We start from the raw sequence: 24,065 nt of genomic DNA on the forward strand, positions 1-24,065 counted from the left end.
TAATACCTGTGTAATCCTGCTTGCTCCTATTTTAAGTACTTTTATGTGGTCAAATGTATTCCAAACAGCTGAGGTCACTTACACAGCCACTTTACCCATATTGAAACTCCTATTCATGCCCCAGATGGCTTCCCTAAATCCTTTCAGCATCTTTGCTGAGTATTTTAATCCATCCCCTTTTGAAAATTGGCACTTGCCTCTTGGAAGCTAATGTTTGAGAGTGGACTTAGGCTCACTGCAGAGTCACTCCTGTCAGATAGAATTAGCAAGTCACAATCAAGTCATTGTGAGTACTGAATAATAACACCACGCTTTCAGCATATGAAATAATGTAGAAAAATGATGGGCATAATTGCAAGTTCATGTGAATTCTGTTACTACAAGGATCAACAGTAGAGGACATTTGGGACATGCTATCTTCAAGTGCCATTTAAGGGATCTCTTAAATCGATGGCCATTTCTTGCGGCTTTTGCTTGTGATTTTAGTACAGTGCTGTAGTAAAACAAAGTAGGGGGAAACTGCAAAGAGTGATTTCTAGAACTCTTCTACCCCTTTCATCACTGAAAGAGTAGTAGATCCCTGGAACAAACTTCCAGCAGACGTGGTTGGTAAATCCACAGTAACTGAATTTAAACATGCCTGGGATAAACATATATCCATCCTAAGATAAAACACAGGAAATAGTATAAGGGCAGACTAGATGGACCATGAGGTCTTTTTCTGCCGTCAGTCTTCTGTTTCTATCAGCAGTGAAGGGGGATACTTAATTATTTTTCCTTCTGTGTGGTAAATCAATGTGTTCCCTGGGAGTGTTTCTGCTTTCCCTTTCGACATTACATAGGTGGGAAGCAAGAAGCCACGGATGGGATTTGCTTTCAAACACATAATGGGGGTTTATTTGGTAGATTAGCAAATTCTGAGTTGCATTGGAGGGATGTGCCGCCCTGAGTCGCTTTGAGGAGGGAGGCATAGAAGTCAAATAAATAAATGAAATGTTTTTCTTTGCAATTCCTGATCAGAGCAGCCCTCTTTTTAAACTCCTTTTCTTTTGCTGGGCTCCTTTACCTTCAATTTGTTCCCATTCTGTTTTGGGGAGTTAAATTACAGGCAGTATCTTGAGCCTCTTCACATGGCTTCTAACATTCTATTAAGATGGGAACTATAAAAAGGTAATGTCAGTTTGAAGAGCACACTTTGCACTCCATATTGCAATCTTCACCACTTTTAACAATAACTGAACCTGGTTTTCCTGGTTTTTTTCCTTTCCTTCATTGACCTAAAGCTCCAGTATGCTTCCCTAAGCAATTACAGTCGGTTTTGATATGTCAGTGTTTTTCAAACTTAACTTAAAATGTATAGACTTCAGATTCCAGAATTCCACAGCCTACATGTTTTGGGAAGCCATTCATGCTGGATGAGTGAACTTAAAACAACATCTTGTAGCCTATGGAAAGAAAAATCTGTTCTACGTGACCTGTTTCCTGAATAAATGTGACATTGTTTCTCTCCCCCCCCCCCCCTGTTTTCTAGGCCTTCAAAAGCGTTCTGCTGAAAAGTGCCACATAATCCGACACTTTGAAAACGTGTTTGTTGTTGAAACCAAGTTCTGTCACCAATGAAAAGTACAGGGTATAAAATGACAATCACGCAACTTCATTAAAGATCCAAGCTTTACATCTTCAGTTTCAAAATTAAATGTGCAGTGATAATCAAAAGCCTTATGTTTCCTTTCTGTGAATTGCTTAGATGAAAAGAAAAACCCTTTTAAATCCACAATAGGCTTTTCTTTGAAATTTGTGGTGCTGCTAATTTTTTCAGCTACTTCAATTTTGAATAGTAACATTTTAAAATGGATTATCCTCGTAAAACATCTGTATGTCTGTTTTAGACTGAAGAAAATTGAAATCCAAATACCAGTTCCTCCATAAACATGTAATCAATTAATTACTTGACTCTTTCACAAAAAAGTAATACATTAATCTCTAGTTTGCACATTGGTTTCTGGGTTCATAAAACTGTTCTGCACTTGGTTTTCCATTAGGGAAATAAGACATCAAAATTTTAAGCGTTTTATTTCAACTTCATTTGTGAAGCATGTAACTTTAACCTTGGTAATCATAAGCAACTAACATTGCTTTTTTCATTTTGTGCAATTACTGTATTAAATTTGTATGTATATTTGGAGCCTATCTTGAGCTGACCTTATTACTTTTAATTCCTCCCTCTTGTTTGTTGTGATATATATTTAGTTGTATAGCCAAGCACATTTATTCTTAAAGGCTTTTACATTGGTATTTTGGGTTACTGGGCCTACTTCTTTACATCTTAAATACAAAGGTATGTGATTAACATTTTATTAGGTCCAGTTTTCAGTGTTTCCATAGCTATAAAATTCCTATCTTGTGAAACTTCTAGAGCAGACCTTACGAGCAAGTTACCACTATTACTGCAGAAAACATACCCTTGTTTGAGATTGTGGTCTGAGTTGGTAAAGGGATTTCTAGAGAACTGTGAGTATTTTATAAGGGACTTTATATTTCACACAGATTGTGCAACCCTCTAATAAATGTTTCTCTTAAGATGATGGTGGTGGCTTCGATTTTGTTCTGACTGCGAAAACCTGGGGAAAGGACCTTTTTAAAGAGATTTATAAACTGTTATAGCATTGACATGGATCTCGGATTTCTTTAGGATGCTTTCATGTCCGTTGGCAATGTCAAGTTTCCACTTCGGTGCGAGTCCAGAGGCTCCTTGAAAGGTGTGCATGGCTGTAGAGAGATATTCTATTCATTCCAAAGTTATTACTACTTAGTTCTTCAGTGACAAAGTAGTGACTGAGTAAAACCTCTAATCAGTAAGTGTTATATTTCCTTTTCAGTTGATTACAAAAATAAAGCTGCCAGTGCAGCAGTCTCCAGTCATTGTGGCTTGGCAGCCCAGCTGAAGGGCGATAGGAACTGTGGGAGTGGAATTGGGTGCATGAGTGTGTGCACTGGCACACCTCACATGAGTGAGCATACACACATATGCGCCAGTCCATCTCTTGTGCAGCCCGGTTCCTAATAAGCCTGGTGGAGGGCTGCAGCCCGGAGATTAGGGACCCTCTGCACTAGTGGATAGTTCAAGAAAAAAAGTGGGCCTTTGTGATTTCTACAATTCGTGTTGCAGAATTCAGTTTTCTGTTGGGAAGAGCGGTGATTTGTTAGCCATAAATCCTCTCCAGTGGATTTGCGTCATCTCCCTTTTTTTTTTTTTTTTGGAATACTAATGCAAAATCCTCTAGGCCAGCTTAGTCACAACAGATCGTATGAGTTTCCTAAGCTGTGGGTTTTCATTTGGCCCTTTAAAAAGATGTTCGTGTACTTCCAGATGGCACTTCGGTATTGGGAGTGTGTCGCCTTGGTAGTAAGGGAATTAATTAAATGTCATACTTTTGTTATATGGTGCCTATTGTGTAGAACCTGTAAACATTTTCAGTTTATTAGTCATAATTTGAGGCAAACGGGTAGCAGCCAGTGCCTTCCAAGAAGTAATGGGTTATGAACTGCTGCATATAACTTTTTTCCTTTTCCAAACAACATTTCAGTTGGGATGGAATTAAATTTGGGGTTTTCTGTACCATTCCAAGAGGATATTCAAGGGTTGTATTTTGTTTTGGTTTTTAGTCCATGGAAAGAAGACAACAATTATCTTGTGGTGTTCAAGAAAATGGTTTCTGGTTACATTGTCATTTTTTTTCTTGGAATAATAACTGCAGAGGAGTATCCTTGGCAGTCCTCTTGCTGGAACTTGTATGCTCAGCATGTCATTCACATGCTTTATAATTTATAATTTTCCTCCAGGCCCAACATTCAAGCAGCGGAAAAGATCCTGTGTTCCCACTAGATGGCAGTGTTGGCAGTCAAAAGGAAACCCATTGTGTGTTCAATGAACATAGCTGAGGTGTGTTCACCAACAGTAGGGGCAGTAAGTATAGAGTGTAAGTACAGGGTGTAAATGCAAAAAACTAAAGCCAAGTAATCTTGGGAAGGTAGGAGTAGATGACCCTCTTCACCGTAACACAACTAGGCCTCAACTTAACAACACTTCATTTAGTAACTGTTCAGAATTTATAACAGCATTCGAAAAAGTGGCGGCTGTTTTTCACACTTAAAACTGAAGCAAGCTGACCAAACTTCAGGTGCCTGACAGATTTCTCCATAGTCATGTGGCAGGCATGACTAAACTCCAAAGGTGCATAGAACACTGTTACCTTCCTACCACGCTGTCGTAATCATAGGTTCATAGGCACTGAACTTTGGGATGGAATATTGCTGAAGGGTGATGTTTTAGCCTAATGGGTGCTGTATGAACCTGATTCTTTCTCTATGAAGGGGCAGCAAGGCATCCTGTGCCTCCCTAGAGGTCGACCCACTGGGGGAGGGCAGTTTGCCTTCACCACGCTCCGTTCACTCTGGACTGCGAAAGCCTCCTTAAGCCCCACCGAAAAGCTCCAGAAAAGCCCAAGATGGCCAGGATTAAAGGGTGAATGGCAGGAAACTGGCCCGGCCTTCCTGCCGCTCTCAAATTTATTTATTTATTTATTATTTATTTATTTATTACTTAGATTTGTATGCCGCCCCTCTCCGAAGACTCGGAAATTTTTCCGGGCTCGGGTTCTTAAGCAGAAAATGGTTCTTGGGAAGAGGCAAAAAAATCTTGGAACACCTGGTTCTTATCTAGAAAAGTTCTTAAGTAGAGGTACCACTGTATTAGGGTTAAATTAGATATCTACCATTGATCATCAGTGGTCCTCTCCATTGTGACCAGTGTTTTTGCCAAATAAGATATAACATCACTTTCTGTTCTCATGTGCAGCTGTTTTTCACAAAAAACTACACAAAAACTGAGATGTTTGCAAGAACCAAAAAGGGGGAAATTAAACTTTCAAAAGTGCATGAAAAAATTATTCAGTGCCAGTCCAGTATTTTAATGGTGAGCAATAACCTCAGTGTGTGCACACACACACACTCAAAATGGCTCCTGTGCCACTTAAGCTGAAGTGAAAATAACTTGTATCTTCTGGTACAGCCAAATTTTGCATATGAACAATTTTGTACGATTATGCATGACATTTCTACAACTTTGCAAAAATTTTGAGACCGGGACAAGGATTAAATATCCTGTAAAACCGGCCCAGCACAGGACCACTTTATGGTAAGTTATTTTGGTTTTGCATATTTGGTTTCAACAGGAATTTCCTATATTAAAAAATATATATACAAGTTTCTGTTTCTCTATGAAGTGCTGATTGAACATTCACATCTTTCTTGCCCACTCAGAAGATGAAGATGACTCTTTCGCATGTTGGGGGCGTTGGGAGATAATTTTAGCCGAGATGTTGCGTTGACATTTTCTTGTTAAGTATTATCTCTCAGCAGGTCAACGATGGAGTTAGTGAGCATCACGGAGAAAGCGTTGTACACTTTAGTCCTGCAGGTAGTTTCTATTATATTGCCAGCCAGTTTGCTGGCATGGCAACCAAAAATTCCTTAACAGGCAATGAAGCACCAGAATTTATTTTAAATTTGCACAGAGACTAGTCTGCTTACGATCACAATGCAGCTTGTTAAGTGAATCTGCCTTCAAATTGTACATGGAAACTCCCCAATGACCAGTGCAGATCACACAGAAGTGGTGTCAACACTTGCCATGTGTCTGGTACAATTTACAACCCACATAGCATGCCGTCAGCAACCTCACAGAGTCGGCCTTCTCTAGGTCTCAACCAGACAATGTCGCTTGGCGGGGCCAAGGGGAAGAGCCTTCTCTGTGGGGGCTCCGGCCCTCTGGAATCAGCTCCCCCTGGAGATCCACACTGCCCCCACCCTCTTTGCCTTCCATAGGAGTCTTACGACTCATTTATGTTGCCAGGCTTGGGGCAATTAGATCTTAGGCCCGCTGGCCGATGAAAGTTATATATGGCTGAGGTCTGAATGTGTGTGATTGATTTTTGAAATATTACGGATTTTAGGTCAGTTATTTATTTTTAATTATTTATTTATTCAATTTTTTTATGCCACCCTTCTCCTTAGATTCAGGGCCGCTTACAACATGTTAGCAATAGCACTTTTTAACAGCCTATTGCCCCCACAATCCGGGTCCTCATTTTTCCCACCTTGGAAGGATGGAAGGCTGAATCAACCTTGAGCCGGTGGTGAGAATTGAACCGCTGACCTGTAGATCTAGCAGTCAGCTTTAGTGGCCTGCAGTACTGCACTCTACCCACTCTGTCACCTCGACTCATTATTTAATTAATTGGATTTGCCACTGTATTTTTCTGTTTTTATTATATGTTGCAAGCCTCCCCGAGTCTCCAGAGAGGGATGGCATAGAAATCCAATCAATCAATCAATAAAATAGATGTGTGCTCCTAACGAGGTACAATTTTGTAACACTGGGGTGGGGCGTTTAATTACACTGGAGAACAGCTATTGAATACAACAATAGAATGGCCCCACAATGAGATAGTTCTAGAGGAAAGAATCCTAGCTGAATTCACCCTACACATGAATTCATACACCTGGTTAACAAAACAAAACTGCTGTCACATGAATGATTCCCTAAGCCACATTTAAAAATTTCTACCACACATGAAACGTATTATGCATGCAGTGCAAAGAAAAATAACTTTCTCAGACAAAGGTCAAATTATGCAAAGCTTTCTGAAACAGAATGGTTACATAAGTTAGGGAGTGTTAGTAACAGCTGAAATGTTGTCTTGCCTCATACAGAATAGCAATAGCACTTAGACTTTATATACCGCTATACAGCCCTCTATTAAGTAGTTTACAGAGTCAGCATATTGCCCTCAACAATCTGGATCTTCAGTTGAAATGTCAGGTTGATTCAGCCTTACATTCTTCCAAGGTGGGTAAAATGAGAACCCAGATTGTTGGGGCAATATACTGATTCTGTAAACCACTTGGAAAGGGCTGTAAAAAATGTGGTGCATTACTTTCTGGGCAACCCTTGTACTGTACATAGTTTCCTCTAAGCTGAGCAGTGAGCAATCGCTCACTTAAAAGTCATAATCAACTCAGAGTTTTTCAAACCTGCCCAGAAGCCGAGAGAGAAAGAGTGAGAGGGAAGGAGAGAGAGAGGAAGAGAGAGAAACAGATAGAAAAAAGAGAGAAAGAAAAAGAATGGGAGTAAGGAAGAGAAAGAAAATCAAAATCTAGTTTGAAACTAGCTCAACTATTTAAGTGGCATTTTGATATTGATAGAGTTGCCCTATTATGAGCTCATAGACACACAGTACAGTATTTTATTTTGAAATTCTCTGAGGCAAAACGGTGGGTTTTTTGTTTGTTTGTTTATTTAATATTTCTGTGCCGCCCAGTCCCAAAGGGACTGCCGCTCAGACACTATACTTTTCCGCCCACCCCCCCAAAAAATTAGAGGGAACACTGGTACTGTATATTCTTTATTTTCTATGTACAGAACACAATACTATCTTACTATACAACACCACCACTAACTACAGACCACTACGAACCAACCACAATGAACCTCAACGAACCACTGACCACACCTATGCAAAGGTGCATTAATGTTTATACAATTCTAAATCATAGCTTATTATTTATTTTATTATTTATTTATTATTTAGATTTGTATGCCGCCCCTCTCCGAAGACTCGGGGCGGCTCACAACAGAGAAAAACAAATCATAAATAATCCGAGTAAGTTTAAAACATTTAAAGATTTAAAAAACCCTTATACTAAAAGACACACACACAAGCATACCATGTATAAATTAAACATGTCCAGGGGAAGATGTTTTAATTCCCCCATGCCTGACGGCAAAGGTGGGTTTTAAGGAGTTTACGGAAGGCAGGAAGAGTAGGGGCAGTTCTAATCTCCGGGGGGAGTTGGTTCCAGAGAGCCGGTGTCGCCACAGAGAAGGCTCTTCCCCTGGGGCCCGCCAACCGACATTGTTTAGTTGACGGGACCCGGAGAAGGCCCACTCTGTGGGACCTAATCGGTCGCTGGGATTCGTGCAGCAGGAGGCGGTCTCGGAGGTATTCTGGTCCGATGCCATGAAGGGCTTTAAAGGTCATAACCAACACTTTGAATTGTGACCGGAAATTGATCGGCAGCCAATGCAGACTGCGGAGTGATGGTGAAACATGGGCATACCTAGGTAAGCCCATGACTGCTCTCGCAGCTGCATTCTGCACGATCTGAAGTTTCTGAACACTTTTCAAAGGTAGCCCCATGTAGAGAGCATTACAGTAGTCGAACCTCGAGGTGATGAGGGCATGAGTGACTGTGAGCAATGAGTCCCGGTCCAGATAGGGCCGCAACTGGTGCACCAGGCGAACCTGGGCAAACGCCCCCCTCGCCACAGCTGAGAGATGGTTTTCTAATGTGAGCTGTGGATCGAGGAGGACGCCCTAGTTGCGGACCCTCTCTGAGGGGGTCAGTAATTCCCCCCCCCCCCCAGGGTAATGGACGGACAGATGGGATTGTCCTTGGGAGGCAAAACCCACAGCCACTCCGTCTTATCCGGGTTGAGTTTGAGTGTTGACACCCATCCAGGCCCCAACAGCCTCCAGGCACCGGCACATCACTTCCACCGCTTCGTTGACTGGGCATGGGGTGGAGATGTAAAGCTGGGTATCATCAGCATATTGATGATACCTCACCCCATGTCCTTGGATGATCTCACCCAGCGGTTTCATGTAGATGTTAAATAGCAGGGGGGAGAGGACCGACCCCTGAGGTACCCCACAAGGGAGAGACCTCGGAGCCGACTTCTGACCCCCCACTAACCGACTGCGACTGGCCAGAGAGGTAGGAGGAGAACCACTGAAGAACAGTGCCTCCCACTCCCAACCCCTCCAGCCGGCACAGAAGGATACCATGGTCGATGGTATCGAAAGCCACTGAGAGGTCAAGGAGCACCAGGACAGAGGATAAACCCCTGTCCCGGGCCTGCCAGAGATCATCCATCAACGCGACCAAAGCGGTTTCCATGCTGTAACCGGGCCTGAAGCCCGACTGCTGGGGACCTAGATAATCGGCTTCTTCCAAGGACCGCTGGAGCTGGAGTGCCACCACCTTCTCAACAACCTTCCCCATAAAGGGAAGGTTGGAGACTGGACGATAGTTATTAAGTACGGCTGGGTCCAGGGAGGGCTTCTTGAGGAGGGGGCGCACGAGCGCTTCTTTATAGAGAGATGGAAAGACTCCCCTCCCCAAGGAAGCATTGGTAATCTCCTGGGCCCAGCTCCGTGTCACCTCCCTGCTGGCCGAAACCAACCAGGAGGGACACGGATCCAGTAAACAGGTGGCGGAACTCACAGCTCCAATGGCCTTGTCCACTTCATCAGGTGTCACCAGATCAAACTCTTCCCAGACAGGTGGACAAGTACGTGCCCCAGTCACCTCGACTGACTCGTTGTCAGTCGACTCTGTATTACAATTGGAGTTGAGATTGGCCCGGATCTGAGCGACTTTATCAGCGAAAAACGTGTTAAAATCCTCGGCACTGCTCTGCAAGGGTTCCCCAGCTCCCCCCTGGTTAAGAAGGGAGCGGGTCACCCTAAACAGAGCGGCCGGGCGGGATTCCGCTGATGCAATCAAGGCGGCATGGTACGCGCATCTTGCCGCCTTGAGCGCCACTTTGTAAGTCTTAATAAAAGCTCTTACAAGTGTTCGATCAGATTCAGACCTACTTTTCCTCCATCGCTTCTCTAGACGTCTCTTTTGGCGTTTCAACTCCCAGAGCTCCTCGTTGAACCAGGGGGCTCTACGGGGTCTAGCGCCACGGAGAGGTCGCAAAGGCGCAATCCGGTCAAGAGCCCCTGCCGCAGCCCTGTTCCAGGCCTCAGCAAGAGACTCCGCCAAACTGTGGACGAGTGCCTCTGGAATAACCCCAAGCGCCGTCTGAAAGCCCTCTGGGTCCATCAGGCGTCTGGGGCGGAACATCTTCATTGGTTCCGCCTCCCTGCGGGGAAGGATTGGAGCCAGGAAGTCAAGCCGTAGTAGAAAATGGTCTGACCGTGACAAAAGCAACACTTCTAAGCCCCTTAGTCTCATACCATTACTCAATTGCTCGGAAAGGAATACCATGTCAGGTGCGTGCCCTCCCTCGTGAGTCGGACCCTGTACTACTTGAGTCAGGTCCATGGCTGTCATGGTGGCCATGAACTCCTGTGCCAACCCAGAGGTTTCGCCGAGTGACGGCAGATTGAAGTCCCCCAGGACAATAAGTCCGGGGAACTCCACCGCCAACCCGGCTACCTCCTTGAGTGGCACAGGCAGGGCTTTTGACACGCAGCTGGGAGGCAGGTACGTGAGAAATAAGCCCACCTGAACCCCTAAGTCCAACTTCATCAAGAGAGACTCGCAACCCGCAATTTCCGGAGCAATGAGTCTACATAGGCAAAGGCTCTCCCTGGCTATAATAGCCACTCCTCCCCCCCTTCCCTGGGGTTGAGGTTGATGCCATATCTGAAACCCGGCTGGGCAGATTTCAGAGAGAGGAACACCTCCCTCCGGGCCCAGCCAGGTTTCAGTAATACATGCCAGGTCGGCCTCCTCATCCAGGATCAGATCCCAGATGAGGAGAGCTTTATTTACCACCGACCTGGCATTGAGCAGCAGCAACCTGAGCCCAGGGCCAGAGTTACACTCATCACCAGTACCCAAGATTGGGCTCACAGAGCCGGAACAAGGGACTGTTATTAAGCAACGATCTCTCGTTCCCCTGGAACGGCTAACTCTGTGGCCCCCGCCATATCTGCCTCTCCCCAGCAACACAGGGATATTCTGGCCCTCTGCCACCCCAGAGATCGATCCACTTTGCATAATTACAGCCTTTTAACTGTAAATGGAATATTATTTTAGGACAGTACTAATCCTGATAGGTGTGTGTGCACATGAGCAGGGGCAGTGGGAGGGTGCATGAACGGGGAGGGCATGCACACGCACACACACCCTTTTGGCACACGAACCAAAAAAGGTTCGCCATCACTGGTATAGGATCTCCTGCTTGTGCGGGGGGTCATCCTAGAAGATCTCCAATGTCTCTTCCAATGATAGCACTTAAGACTTATACAGTGTTCCCTTGATTTTCGCAGGGGATGCGTTCCGAGACCGCCCGCGAAATTCGAATTTCCGCGAAGTAGAGATGCGGAAGTAAATACACTATTTTTGGCTATGAACAGTATCCCAAGCCTTCCCTTAACACTTTAAACCCCTAAATTACAATTTCCCATTCCTTTAGCAACCATTTAGATTATTACTCACCATGTTTATTTATTAAAGTTTATTTAAAAAAATGTTTTTTAAAGGCAGACGAAAGTTTGGCAATGACATATGACGTCATAGGGTGGGGAAAACTGGTATAGGGGAAAAAACCACGAAGTATTTTTTAATTAATATTTTTGAAAAACCATGGTATAGACGTTTTGCGAAGTTCGAACCCCCGAAAATCGAGGGAACACTATACCATTTCACAATACTTTACAGCACTCTTTTAAGTAGTTTACCATGTCAGCATATTGCCTGTAACAATCCTGGTCCTCATTTTACCAACCTCAGAAGGATAGAAGGCTGAGTCAATCTTGAGCCAGTCAGGATCGAACTTCAGGCTGTGGGCAAAGGTTTGCCTGCAATACTGCAATTCTAACTACTGCACCACCAGGGCTCTTAAAGAAACTCGCCATATTGCCTGGGTAAATAATATGAGCTTCTCACAGAAGTCTCTATTGGTTGTCTTGAGACCTTTGATACGCTCTCTTCCTCTTGCCACATAGCCAAGAAACACAGAAACCACAAGTAAAGTCGCATTGATAGGTGTTTCCGAGAGGAAATGGCCTCATTTTCAGACACAGCGTATCTCACATGAGTGCACTGAAGTAACATGTGCCATCTCACATTTGTTTCCTGCCCTCAGCATCAGCCTTGGCACATTTGATCTCGGTTTCCTATTGCTGTGTTTACTTGTCACCGTTCCTTTGAGTTGTGGTTTCCATACACCTGACAAGGCTGATGGGAAAGGCAGATTAAGTTGCTAGCAGAAGGAGGTGAGAATTATCTATCATATCATCTTGCCGGGCTAGAACTGGTGGGAGGCGGGTGGTCTTTGTGGGTTTTTTTAAAAAAGGTTTGTTCCATCCAAAAATAAAATTGGAAAATGTGTGTGTGGAGTAAATGTGAGAACAGCTTTGTTGGTTCTGAATTAGTTTTATGATGATTCAACAGCATTATTTCTTTCGAGATGCAGCCCTTCATAAGGTGCGGAGTAAAACAACTGTCCAATAAAAATGGGGTGAAACCAATGTAGGGCTCCTCATCTCTGGTGCTACCGGTGTGCTCAGTAATGGGCAGCCAAATTTTTTACTGCCACACTGTGGGTGTGGCTTAATGGTCATGTGGCCAGGCTGGGAGGGGCTTGAACGATCATCGTTCAAGTGAACTGTTAAGTCCTCGACTTACAACCTTACCAGTGTCGCTCACTGGGGTGACAATTTGCTTCGTGTTTCTCGCTCGCCTTCCTGAGTCTCAAGCTGGGTAGCTACGTGAACGGGTGCTGCCAGACGCATAAATGCTGCCAGTGCCGCTTCCACCCACACCTTCTGCTTGCACCTCAGGCAGGAGGTGGCTACGTGAGGCTGGAGGGGAGCCGGGCAGGAGAGAGGGAAGCTTGTCCCAGGCCAGGAAGGAGGAAAGAGGAAAAAAGCAAGGAGCTCAGACGCAGCAGCAGCAGGAGGAAAAAAGAGGAGAGCCAAGCTGAGACCAATAATCCAGGAAGTGACAGCCGCCGATCAGCGAGCTGCGCAGGCATCTTCATTTCCACCAGTGGAACTACGTTCCACCCCATTCTGCCTGCTGCCCACCTCTGGGTGTGCTCCCAGAGAACAGTGCAGGCAGGCACGCATAAGGTCGGCATGTGTACGTTGGCATGAGATTCGGCTACTGCGCATGTGCTGGAGGCGAAATCTTGCACACATGAGATTTCACAGTTTTTTGGCAATTTCTTTGCTTCTATGTACGTGTGGAAGCAAAAAAACCACCAAAACCCAGTGAAATTTCACTTACGAGAGCATCCCCACCTAAGATTTTGCTTCCGGCGCATGCCTAATGTCTCGCAGGTGCATGTGTCGGGGATGCGGAGATGCGTATGCCTTTCCATTTCCGCTAACACACTATAGTATGGCCCGTATCAGATGCAACCAGGGATGGGCTACTAACCGGAATGGCAGGAACGCCGTTTCGTTGACGGAAATGGAGTGTGTAGGCTTGCACACGCAACCGGCGTGATTCCGAAGAGCTGAAACTTGCGATCGGCACGCACACGTGTTTCTGGCCCATTCCGTTAGGGCCGGGAATGGTTGCCCGCCACTGGGTGCAACCCACTACTAGGTGGCACCAGCGGAGGGGTTGCAAGTCAGATCCTTACTCTTCTTGACATGGAAGTAAAATCTAGTTGAAAGTTGATTTTTTTATTTTTTTTATTTTGCTTGCTGAAAGGAATTAAGGCAGGGGTGTCAAAATTCAAGACCCGCTGGCCAGATAACGACCAGCGGGGTGCACAGATCTGGCCCGCGGGGTGGACCTGAAAACAACAAAGGACTGACCCACAGTGCCTCTGCCAGTGAAAACGGAGCCCAGGGCCACATGCAGGGAGCTGCAGGAAGACAATGCAGCAGAAAACAGGATGTGGGATGGCTACACACAGCCCCCACGGGCTCTGTTTTCGCTGGCAGAGGGCTATCAAAACAAACAACAAAAAGGAGAAATGTCTCCCCTTTTGCATTTGAGCATGCAAGAAGGGACAGGAAAGGCGAAAGAGGAAAGAAAAAGAAGGGAAGAGAGCAAGGAAGGAAAGGGGGAGGAAGGAAGGAGAAAGAAGAGGGAAGGGAAAATAAGAGGAAGAAAAGAGAAAAGAAGGGAAAGGAGAGGGGGAGGAAGGAAGGAAGGAGTTTATAATGAGTGGGAGGGGTCAGGAAAGTCCTGCATTAGGATTTGGCCATCACAAGTTTGATGGCCATCATCATCCTGAGAAGGGTTCCATATCATGCCCACCCCCAGACCTCTAATGCGAACCTCAATTAAATCGAGTTTGACACCCCCCGGGTTAGGGCACTCTTTAGTATAGGTATGTAATTGGTGTGTTCGTGGTTTTTCCCATGTATTGAGAGTGGTTTTGCGACGTTTCGATGAGATCACACCACCGTCCGTTTCCGCCTTCCTGGAAGCTTGACGAAAGCCTCTGGAGCAGAGAAGGGCTCCCTGTTGCTGGTGCTACTAGTGCACTACCAGTGACCTGCGTGCGAACGCATGTGTCCAGCATGCGTGTGCACTCCGACATAAAATTTGGCTTCTGCGCATGTACAGGAAGTGAAATCTCATGTTCAGCAAGCAGGCGCGGAAGCAAAAAAACACCAAAACCCAGCGAAATCTCACGTGTGTGAGTGTCCTCGTACGAGATTTCACTTCCTACGAATGCGCAGAAGCCAAATCTCTCGCGGGCACATGTGAGTGCACGTGTCGGGGATACGGAGATGGATGAGCATCTCCATTTTTCCTACCAGGATGGCACACCGGATCGTCCATGCTGCAACCAAATACTGCTCTGGAGCCTGCGGAGAACGAAAAATGGGCCTACCAGATATAATGGGAGTCCAGAAATGAGCCTGTTGGATTCTGGAGGGCCTCCGTGGCCTGGGAGAGGCTGTTTTCGCCCTCCTGGAGGCTTGAGGAAAGAGAGGGGCATGGGGATGGTGAAAAATGAGCCTACTAGACATACTGGAAGTTCAGAAATGGGCCTGGTTCCAGATTGTGGAGGGCCTGTGGAGCTTGGGAGAGGCTGTTTTCACCCTCCTGGAAGCTCGAGGAAGGCCTCTGAAGCCTGGGGAATGTAAAAAGCCCCACCCTCTGTGGTGCACGAGGCCAAGTAGACCACGCCCCCATGGCCACGGCCACCCAACAACCAGGCCGCGAACCAGTTGCTAAAAGCTTTGAATCCCACTCCTATCAAAGGTGAAATTACACTATGGAAGTCAAACTAAACTACATTAGATAGAATCAGCATTAGAGAGTGCATGTTTTGGATGAAGCCCTTGTTTTCCTACAAAATTATTTCATCGATTATTCCATTATTCACCAACTGTATTTTAAAGACTTTATTTATTAAGGTACAAAATGGATTTTATAAATTATTTCAGATTCACATTTAAATTAACAATTCACAGTACTGTGGGCATTTACGGAATAAAATTAAAACTCTAGAAAAACAGTGTGTGTTGCTTCATACATTTTTATCAAAGAGATATCAAAAAGAAGCACATCTTTTTTCTCTCTTCATCTCTTGTCTTTTTTCCATCTCATAGTTGCACATCTTTCAGTGCAAATTGGGAGCTCTGGGCTGGAGCTCCATTTTCGCTACCCCACTGCGTCCCATCCCACCCCCGGTCCGGGCAGTAGCCCATCCCTGATTATCTCTTAAGAGAATTTATCCTTCCAATAATGTCTTGAATGATTTATTGTTTTCAATGAGGTATAAAGTATGAGAATACTGTTAAGGTCAGAAATACAGTAATGGCCAAAATTGTGGAAACTTTTGTTTTTTTGAAAAGTGTATTTTTGAGGTTTGATGGCTAATGACATCATTTTTTGGGTGGATGGGTGGAGGGGAGTTTCAAGATATTCCACTGTTGGATTGGCCTAGGAATATCCCAGACCTTAACAGAATTGAAAATCTATGGAGCCGACCAATGAAGGGTTACCAAAAATTTTACTACCACACTGTGGGCATGGCCTATGCAGGACGCCCTGCATTTTCTTTCAACATCTTTCTGTGCAAATTGGGTGCAGCTCCATTTTCGCTACCCCAGCAAGCGACCCAGCAATAAAACCCAGTTAAGGGAATCAATTATTCAATCTTGGTTTCACATTCTAACAGCTGAAAAACTACAAGACTTGGTTCACTCCACGGGAAGACATTGTAAAATTGTAATTCATGCTAAAGGTTAACAACAAAGTATTAACTGACATGGTGATAATTTTTATACATGTCGTTTTTTTTCTATGGTGATAATTTTTGAATATCTCATTGTTTCTACATGTTTCACTTTTCTTCTTTATAACTGTTTATTCTAATAGCAAATCCTTCATAACAGTTATTGCATTGCATTGTTGATTAAGTTATAATTCTATTGATATATAATTTTATGGTACTGCTACTCCAAAAAAAGAGGGGTTGTTATTAGCTATTTTTAGAAAATACAGTGATACCTCGTCTTACAAACGCCTCGTCATACAAACTTTTCGAGATACAAACCCGAGGTTTAAGATTTTTTTGCCTCTTCTTACAAACTATTTTCACCTTACAAACCCACCGCCGCCGCTGGGATGCCCCGCCTCTGGACTTCCGTTGCCAGCGAAGCACCCGTTTTTGCGCTGCTGGGATTTCCCTGAGGCTCCCCACCTCTGGACTCTTGTGTTTTTGTGATGCTGCAGGGGAATCTCAGCAGGGGAATCCCAGCAGTGTAAAAACGGGTGCTTCGCTGGCAACGGAAGTCCAGAGGTGGGGTTTCCCAGAGAGGGGAGCCTCAGTGAAATCACAGCATCACAAAAACACAGAGGTCTGGAGGTGGGGTTTTCAGGACTTTGGTGTTTTTGTGATGCTGCAATTTCACTGATGCTCCCTTCGCTGGGAAACCCCACCTCCGGACTTCCATTGCCAGTGATGCTCGTTTTTGTGATGCTGGGATTCCCCTGCTGGGATTCTCCTGCAGCATCGCAAAAACACAGAAGCACGGAGGTGGGGTTTCCCATGGAGGGGGGCCTCAGGGGAATCCTAGCAGCGCAAAAACAGGTGCTTCACTGGCAAAAGGGGTGAATTTTGGGCTTGCACGCATTAATCGCTTTTCCATTGATTCCTATGAGAAACATTGTTTTGTCTTACAAACTTTTCACCTTAAGAACCTCGTCCCAGAACCAATTAAGTTTGTAAGACAAGGTATCACTGTACACTTTTTCTAAAAGGTTTCCACAATTTTGGCCACTACTGTAGAAGAAAGAATCAGGAAGAAACTCAAAGTAATTCCATCTTGATTTTCTTAGCATCAAATGTGGCAGAGAGATAGATTTGAACCCCTTGAGATAAGTAGTCTAGGTTGAGGAACAGACATAGCAAGGATTCCTAGAATCCTACCTTATTGTTGTAGGGAATGAGTGTTGAAAGTCTATCCAAGTTTCTCTCTATTCCATGTTAAACTAAACAAGACAGCATTATTTTGACTTTTATCTCCATGCTTGCTGTATGGGCCAATTGTACCTGGAAGAGAACTCTAGTGAAATGTTTAAAACAACTGGTAAATTGTGCTTTCCCCCCAAGTTATCATGGCATCAAATAAAGGTGTTATCAACTCCATACCACTCATAATATGAGTTTCCTATCAATCACTCAGCCTCAACTATACTTATTTCAGATGGCACCTTCTGACGTCCGCAATGCAGGCTTTGCAATTGAATACTGTCCTGTAAATCTTGCCTTGAAAGCCTCCTTCGAAACTCATCTGTAGTAAAGTAATAAATTATAGGGTCGACACATGAATTCAAACTGGCAAGACATAAGGCAATTGCGTGGAAGATCAAAATAACCTTCCGGGCATAAGAATCTTCTATCGTTTGGGATTTGACCAAGTAATTCAAAGGGAAGCTGATGTGGTAAGGACCAAAGCAGATCAAAAAGAGAACGGCACAAGTCAAGATCATCTTTAAGGCTTTCTGTTTCTCCCCAAGGTCTTGGGAAACAGAATTCTTCTCTTGAAGAGATAAGATGGTCTTCCAAGAACAATACAAGATAATCAACAGAGGGGTTACGAAGCCAACCAGTTCACCGAGGGACATCAATGCTATTGAGATAGGATCATCTGCAGTCTTCAAGGGCAGGTCCACAAAGCATTTATTGTTGGCACAGGTCTCGTTGGAGGAAAGCCGCAGAAGGGGGAAGGGTAAGCAGCCAATGCAGACCACAACCCACCCAGCAATGCAGATGTACATGTCGTACATGCGCTTGCAGTCACTGAACTTCAGAGGGTGCAGGAGGAACTGGAATCTCCTCACACTGATGCAAACCAAAAAGTAAATGCTTGCATACATGTTGACGTACTTGAGGTAGAAGCAAAACATACAAAGTTCCTTCCCCAGGTGCCAACTTTTAGACAGGTAATAAAAAATCCTTAGTGGCAGAGATAGAACTTGGGCCAAGTCTGCAATGGCGAGGTTGATCATAAATATCACGGCCCGTTTGGTTTCTTTCATATATCCATAGAAGATCCAGAGAGCCAAAACATTCCCAATCAGCCCAGGGATCAGGATGATGGTGTACACAATGGCATAGAGATGTTTCAAAAACTCCTCTTCGTCATGGTTTGAGTCATTGGCTGCCATGATTTTCCTTGTGAAATATTGGAGAACGGTAAGGAGATTATTTAAAATTGTTGCTATCTTGAATTCACAGGGAAAGGATGTGAAAAGGCTAAGACACTGTGTGTGTAAAATCTGAATATTACCTGGTTTTGTTGCATCCTCTTTTCTTTTGCGAGCTTGCAAAAACAGATTTTGCTGCAATGTCTTAGTAGGATTTTTTATTTTTAAAAAATCAAAATATTTAGGATCTTTTTGCTTCTCTGATTCTTCTGTGGTCATCTTCGGATCCAGCCTTCTTCATTGTGTTGAGTTTTGTCTAAAATGAACTTGTGTGATTATGGTATCCGTTTGATATTTGAAGAAACTTTATTGCAGAGTCTTGAGTCTTTCGTTCTCAAACAGGTTTTGTCTTGAGTAAAGGGAAGACAAATAAATCCCAAAGGTACGTTGTGGACAAGAGGCAAGAAGAACCAGGCATCGTCTGAGACATCACAACCACCACCTGGGTGGAGAGCTTCCGATTCTCTTCAACTGTCATACCCAAAGGACTTCTATAGTTTTTCTTCTGCAGTGCAGCAAAACTGAAACACCTGCAACTGAAGGAAATACAAATAAGAGCTTAGGCGGTCCTATTCAATGAAAAGTATCTCAAAGTTGGCTTGGTTAGTGGTGTCATCAACCAACACATCTCACCTCTGTTAGATACATCCAGTGAAGGGCTACCAAAAATTTTACTACCACATTGTGGGTGTGGCTTATTTTCTGGGTGTGGCTTGATGGTCATGTGACCAGGTGGGAGTGGCTTGACAATCATGTGACTTGACCAAGGGTTTCCCAAGAACCTCAAAACAATACCCATATCAATGGACTCAAAACAAGCAGGTCATCGAATTCACCCACATCCTAGAAGTGAGCAGCTGTAGAACAGTGAAATGACAGAAACATCTCACTTAGAATTTTGAAAGCCCATTTTGCGTGTTGTCATAAAGGTGCCTTCGTGAATAAAACGGCCACTCACAAAATAATCACTTACTCAAAGGCAACAATCTAAAGTGTCCCTTGCTACTTTCACAAGTGAACATACTTTCATAAGTGAACATCCCAAAAGGCTCCATTCCATATAACAGTCTTAACCCTCCTTCCTGCAGACTACCAAACAAAATCAACGGCTTACCATACTACAGTGATCCCTCAATTATCGTGAGGGTTCCGTTCCAAGACCCCTCGCGATAATTGATTTTTCGCGATGTAGGGTTGCGGAAGTAAAAACACCATCTGCGCATGCGCACCCTTTTTTTCATGGCCGCGCATGCGCAAATGGTGGAGTTTGCGTGGGCGGCGGGGAAGACCCAGGGAAGGTTCCTTCGGCCACCCAGCAGCTGATCTGCTCGGCAGCGCAGCAGCAGCGAGCAGACGAAGATCGGGGTTTCCCCGCCGTCCACACAAAGGGGAAACCCCGATTCGGCTCCTCGCTGCTGCCGCGCTGCCGAGCAGATCAGCTGCTGGGCGGCCGAAGGAACCTTCCCTGGGTCTTCCTCGCTGATGCCCCCGCTCGCCCGCCTGCCGCCCGCCAGCAAGAGGGGGAGAGATAGAGAAAGAGAGAGAAGGAAAGAAAGAGATGAGAGAGGGAGGAAGAGAGTGTGAGAGAGGAAGAAGCAAGATAGAGAAAGAGAGAGAGAAAGAAAGATGAGAAAGGAAGGAAGAGAGTGACGTCATCGGGTGGGAAAAATCACGATATAGCGTTTCGCGAAGAACGAGATCGCGAAAATCGAGGGATCACTGTATTTGTATAAGGCTTGATGTTTATGGGATCTTGCGAGGGGTGATTTAATGAGGGAGCAGCTGCAGCCACGAAACATTCTTTCAAGAAGTTCAAGGTCATCATATCTCCACCACCTGGGTGGAAGCGGAAGAAGGAGTTGCCATGCTGGCACAACCTGAGTGGGCAACGTGACAAGGTTTTTTTTGGGGGGGGGGGGGTAAGACATGTGAACTTTCAACTGGGTGGGAAGCTCAGATTCAGGTTCCCCGGTGGAGGTGTCAGGATGGCTCTGGAAATAAATTGGAACTTTGGGGAATGCCTTGACTTGGACTCTGATTTAAATTTGGATGTTACCTGGAAAATTGACAGCCAGGGCAACTGCAAACGGAGCTCAGGAACCAGTTTTTGCTGATGAAACAATTGTGGACAAGTCCTTCACTGTTTCCAGGGATCTAAGTACCCCGCGGGCCACATTCAGCCCCTGGGCCTTTAGTTTGATATCCTTGATGTACAGTGTGAACTTGCTTATTTCTTACTCTGCTTTATTTCACGATTCAAAATTCACAGTCTTTTATAGCATATTCCAGTGCTATTAGTAAGAAAAGGCTTCTAAAATCTCCACCTTTCAGGTGGCTTTGATTGTGATAGATGAAGACCATTAGTTAACGTTCAGTGCTTTGAGGAAAAACATTAAGGCAATGGCCCTTCAAACTTCCCAGTCACAGTTAGCTGAGCCATAGTTATAACTGAGTCCTCAGTTATATAAATAGCCAAGATTTGATTCCCCCTCTGAAGATTTTTGAATGATTAATTAAAATGCGAGATGCTTTATCTCATATTATCCTACTAAATCTCTTCCCTCCATAATGTGCCTTTCAAACATGCTGTTAACAGCTAGTTGACAAGTCTGAAAATATAGTCTGACACAGTTGGAGAGACACAGCTTGAAGAAAGCTAACATAAGGAGTGTCTCCTAAAACTCAATTGGTAGGAACAATATAAAGCAGGAAAAAGATCATACCCCATTGCATTATACTTAGCATCTAAGAGTCTATAATTTCAAGTACAGTGGTACCTCTACTTACGAACTTAATTCGTTCCGTGACCAGGTAGAAAGTAGAAAGGTTTGTAAGAAGAAACAATTTTTCCCATAGGAATCAATGTAGAAGCAAATCATGTGTGCGATTGGGGAAACCACAAGAGAGGGTGGAGGCCCTGTTTCCTCCCAGGAGATTCCTAGAGAGGCCCCATGGAGGCTTCTCCCTGCCTTTTCTGGCCCTGTTTCCTCCCAGGAGATTCCTAGAGAGGTCCCATGGAGGCTTCTCCCTGCCTTTTCCAGTTACAGTTTCGGAAGCTCAGGTTTGTAAGTGGAAAATTGTTCTTGAGAAGTGGCAAAAAAATCTTGAACACCTGGTTCTTATCTAGAAATGTTCGTAAGAAGAGGTGTTCTTAGGTAGAGGTACCACTGTATAAAGAAATGGGGTTCTGCTGCTTTGTCACATCACACCCCCCCAGGCGCACAATGTTATACTGTACATCTCAACTATATTCACATCATTTGCAAAACACTAAACGTAGGTTAAGACAATCTAGCGACAAAACAAGGACCCTAAGCAGCTGCTACTGGGCTGAGGATGGAGCAAGGCATTGCGAGATTGGCTGGGAAATTGTCATAGAATGTTGAAATAGCCATAGTACTTAGCAATAGCACTTAAACCTATATACCACTTCCCAGTGCTTTACAGCCCTCTCTAAATGGTTTACAGAGTCAACAATCTGGGTCCTCATTTTACTGACCTTGGAAAGTTGGAAGGACGAGTCAACCTTGAGCCAGTGAGAATTGAACTGTCAAACTGCTGGCAAATCGCCAGTCATCAGAAGTAGTCTGCAGTATTGCATTTTAACCACTTCACCACCATGGCTCTCTGTATCCATTTTTACTTTTGTGAGCTGAGTCTGCGAGGAGAAGGACGCCCTATACATCTAATAAAATTTTAGAACGACAGTTCTAAATACAGCCAACTGTATTGTATTCGTAACCGTTGTTAGCCGCTCATGGTCCATTTTGGAGTGAGCAGCATGTGCTGGCTGGGGAATTCTGGGAGTTGAAGTCCAGATATCTTCAAGTTGCCAAGGTTGGGAAACACTGCCTTAGACGGAGGGTGGCTTACAACATGTTAGCAATCGCACTCTTTAACAGAGGCAGCATATTGTCCCCACAATGTGGGTCCTCGCTTTACCCACCTCGGAAGGATGGAATGCTGAGTCAACCTTGAGCCGGTGATGAGATTTGAACCGCTGAACTGCAGATTTAGCAGTCAGCTTTAGTGGCCTGCAGTACTGCACTCTACCCACTGTGCCACCTCGGCTCATATTGTTGGGGGCAAGAGGCTGATTCTGTAAACCACTTAGAGAGGGCTGTAAAAGCACTATGAAGAGGTATATAAGTCTAAATGCTATTGCTATTGCTACTTGATTGTTGGCCTGATGTTAACCTTGGAGTTAATCTATGCTGATCAGCGTGCTGCCCAAAAAGATTCCAGCATCTCTCCACCATCAATCAGCATCCAGATCAGCATAGATTAACTCCAAGGTTAACATCAGGCCATCAATCAAGTAAACCACACCCCGATCAAGAAACTGCCAAAGAAGCAAACAGGAAACAGTCTACTCAAAGAACCTCTAAGCCTTCCCCCATCAACACTTATAGGACAAGCCATCAGAATAGAAACTGATAGCAAACCCCACTCCTTAGTAGCAGTGATGATGTTACTTACTTTGGTAATGAAATGTCTGCAAGAAAACAAGCAAGCTTAGAGTGCACCCACTCAAAACGTTCAGCTATTATTATAAAAGGTTAGTTTCAATGTTACCTTGTTACCCTTTCAAGTGTAATCCAAGGATATTGTGAGCAGATTCAGGTTGCTTTTCACACACACACACACACAAGTCCAAAATTAAAGAAAAGTGTCTTCTCTTGAGTGGGCCAATAACATTGGCAAATGTGAGGTCAAAGACTCCATAAAATGAGATTATTTTGTCTTTTGGGGCTGATAGACATACAGTGATACCTCGACCTAAGAATTTCTCTACTTATGAACTTTTCTAGATAAGAACCGGGTGTTCAAGATTTTTTTGCCTCTTCTGAAGAACCATTTTCCACTTACAAAGCCGAGTCTCCGAAACTGTAACCAGAAAAGGCAGGGAGAAGCCTCCGTGGGGCCTCTCTAGGAATCTCCTGGGAGGAAACAGGGCCGGAAAAGGCAAGGAGAAGCCTCCGTGGGGCCTCTCTAGGAATCTCCTGGGAGGAAACAGGGCCTCCACTCTCCCTGTGGTTTCCCCAATCGCACACATTGTTTGCTTTTACATTGATTCCTATGGGAAAAATTGCTTCTTCTTACAAACTTTTCTATTTAAGAACCTGGTCACGGAACGAATTAAGTTCGTAAGTAGAGGTACCACTGTATTGTGAAATAATGAGAACATGCTGTAGGTCGTGGGTTGGCTGGGATTGGGTCGTCTATAAAAGGCCTTTCCAAGCAGCAAAGTTCTAGGTTTATTTATTCATTTCATGGTGTCTGTACACCCCTGCCTTCCAGCGCAACAACTCCTACAGGTTTCCACAAATACAACTGAAAACCAGACAATGACACACTCCCCACGGGTAACGATTCCATCACTTCATCTTGTTCCAAAGACTCTTATTGACCAAAATAGTTCAGAGGTTCAAATCTCATCACCGGCACAAGGTTGACTCAGTCTTCCATCCTTCCCAGGTGGGTAAACGGTTGACCCAGATCGTTGGGGGCAAGAGGCTGACTCTGTAAACCACTTAGAGAGGGCTGTAAAAGCACTATAAAGCGCATGGGTG

The 24,065-nt window shown here is 44.5% G+C and overlaps 2 protein-coding genes across 3 annotated transcripts in view; one reads left to right on the plus strand and one right to left on the minus strand.

Moving 5' to 3' along the window:
- The window catches only part of ITM2A (integral membrane protein 2A), a 75,584-nt gene extending 73,004 nt beyond the window's left edge, over window positions 1–2,580 (plus strand). For both annotated transcript variants that reach the window (XM_070759794.1, XM_070759795.1), the window contains one exon: window positions 1,532–2,580. In XM_070759794.1, the coding sequence (XP_070615895.1) occupies window positions 1,532–1,620 (89 nt within the window). In that variant the 3' untranslated portion in view covers window positions 1,621–2,580. The remainder of the gene's footprint in view (window positions 1–1,531) is intronic.
- Window positions 2,581–17,128: 14,548 nt separating this feature from the next.
- On the minus strand, window positions 17,129–18,453 carry GPR174 (G protein-coupled receptor 174). Its single transcript, XM_070758312.1, has one exon. It carries the CDS (start codon window positions 18,451–18,453, stop codon window positions 17,461–17,463), a length of 993 nt encoding a protein of 330 aa, XP_070614413.1. The 3' UTR covers window positions 17,129–17,460.
- Window positions 18,454–24,065: the final 5,612 nt, after the last annotated feature.

This window comes from Erythrolamprus reginae, chromosome 8, assembly GCF_031021105.1.
Source record: "Erythrolamprus reginae isolate rEryReg1 chromosome 8, rEryReg1.hap1, whole genome shotgun sequence".
Classification (NCBI taxonomy): domain Eukaryota; kingdom Metazoa; phylum Chordata; class Lepidosauria; order Squamata; family Dipsadidae; genus Erythrolamprus; species Erythrolamprus reginae.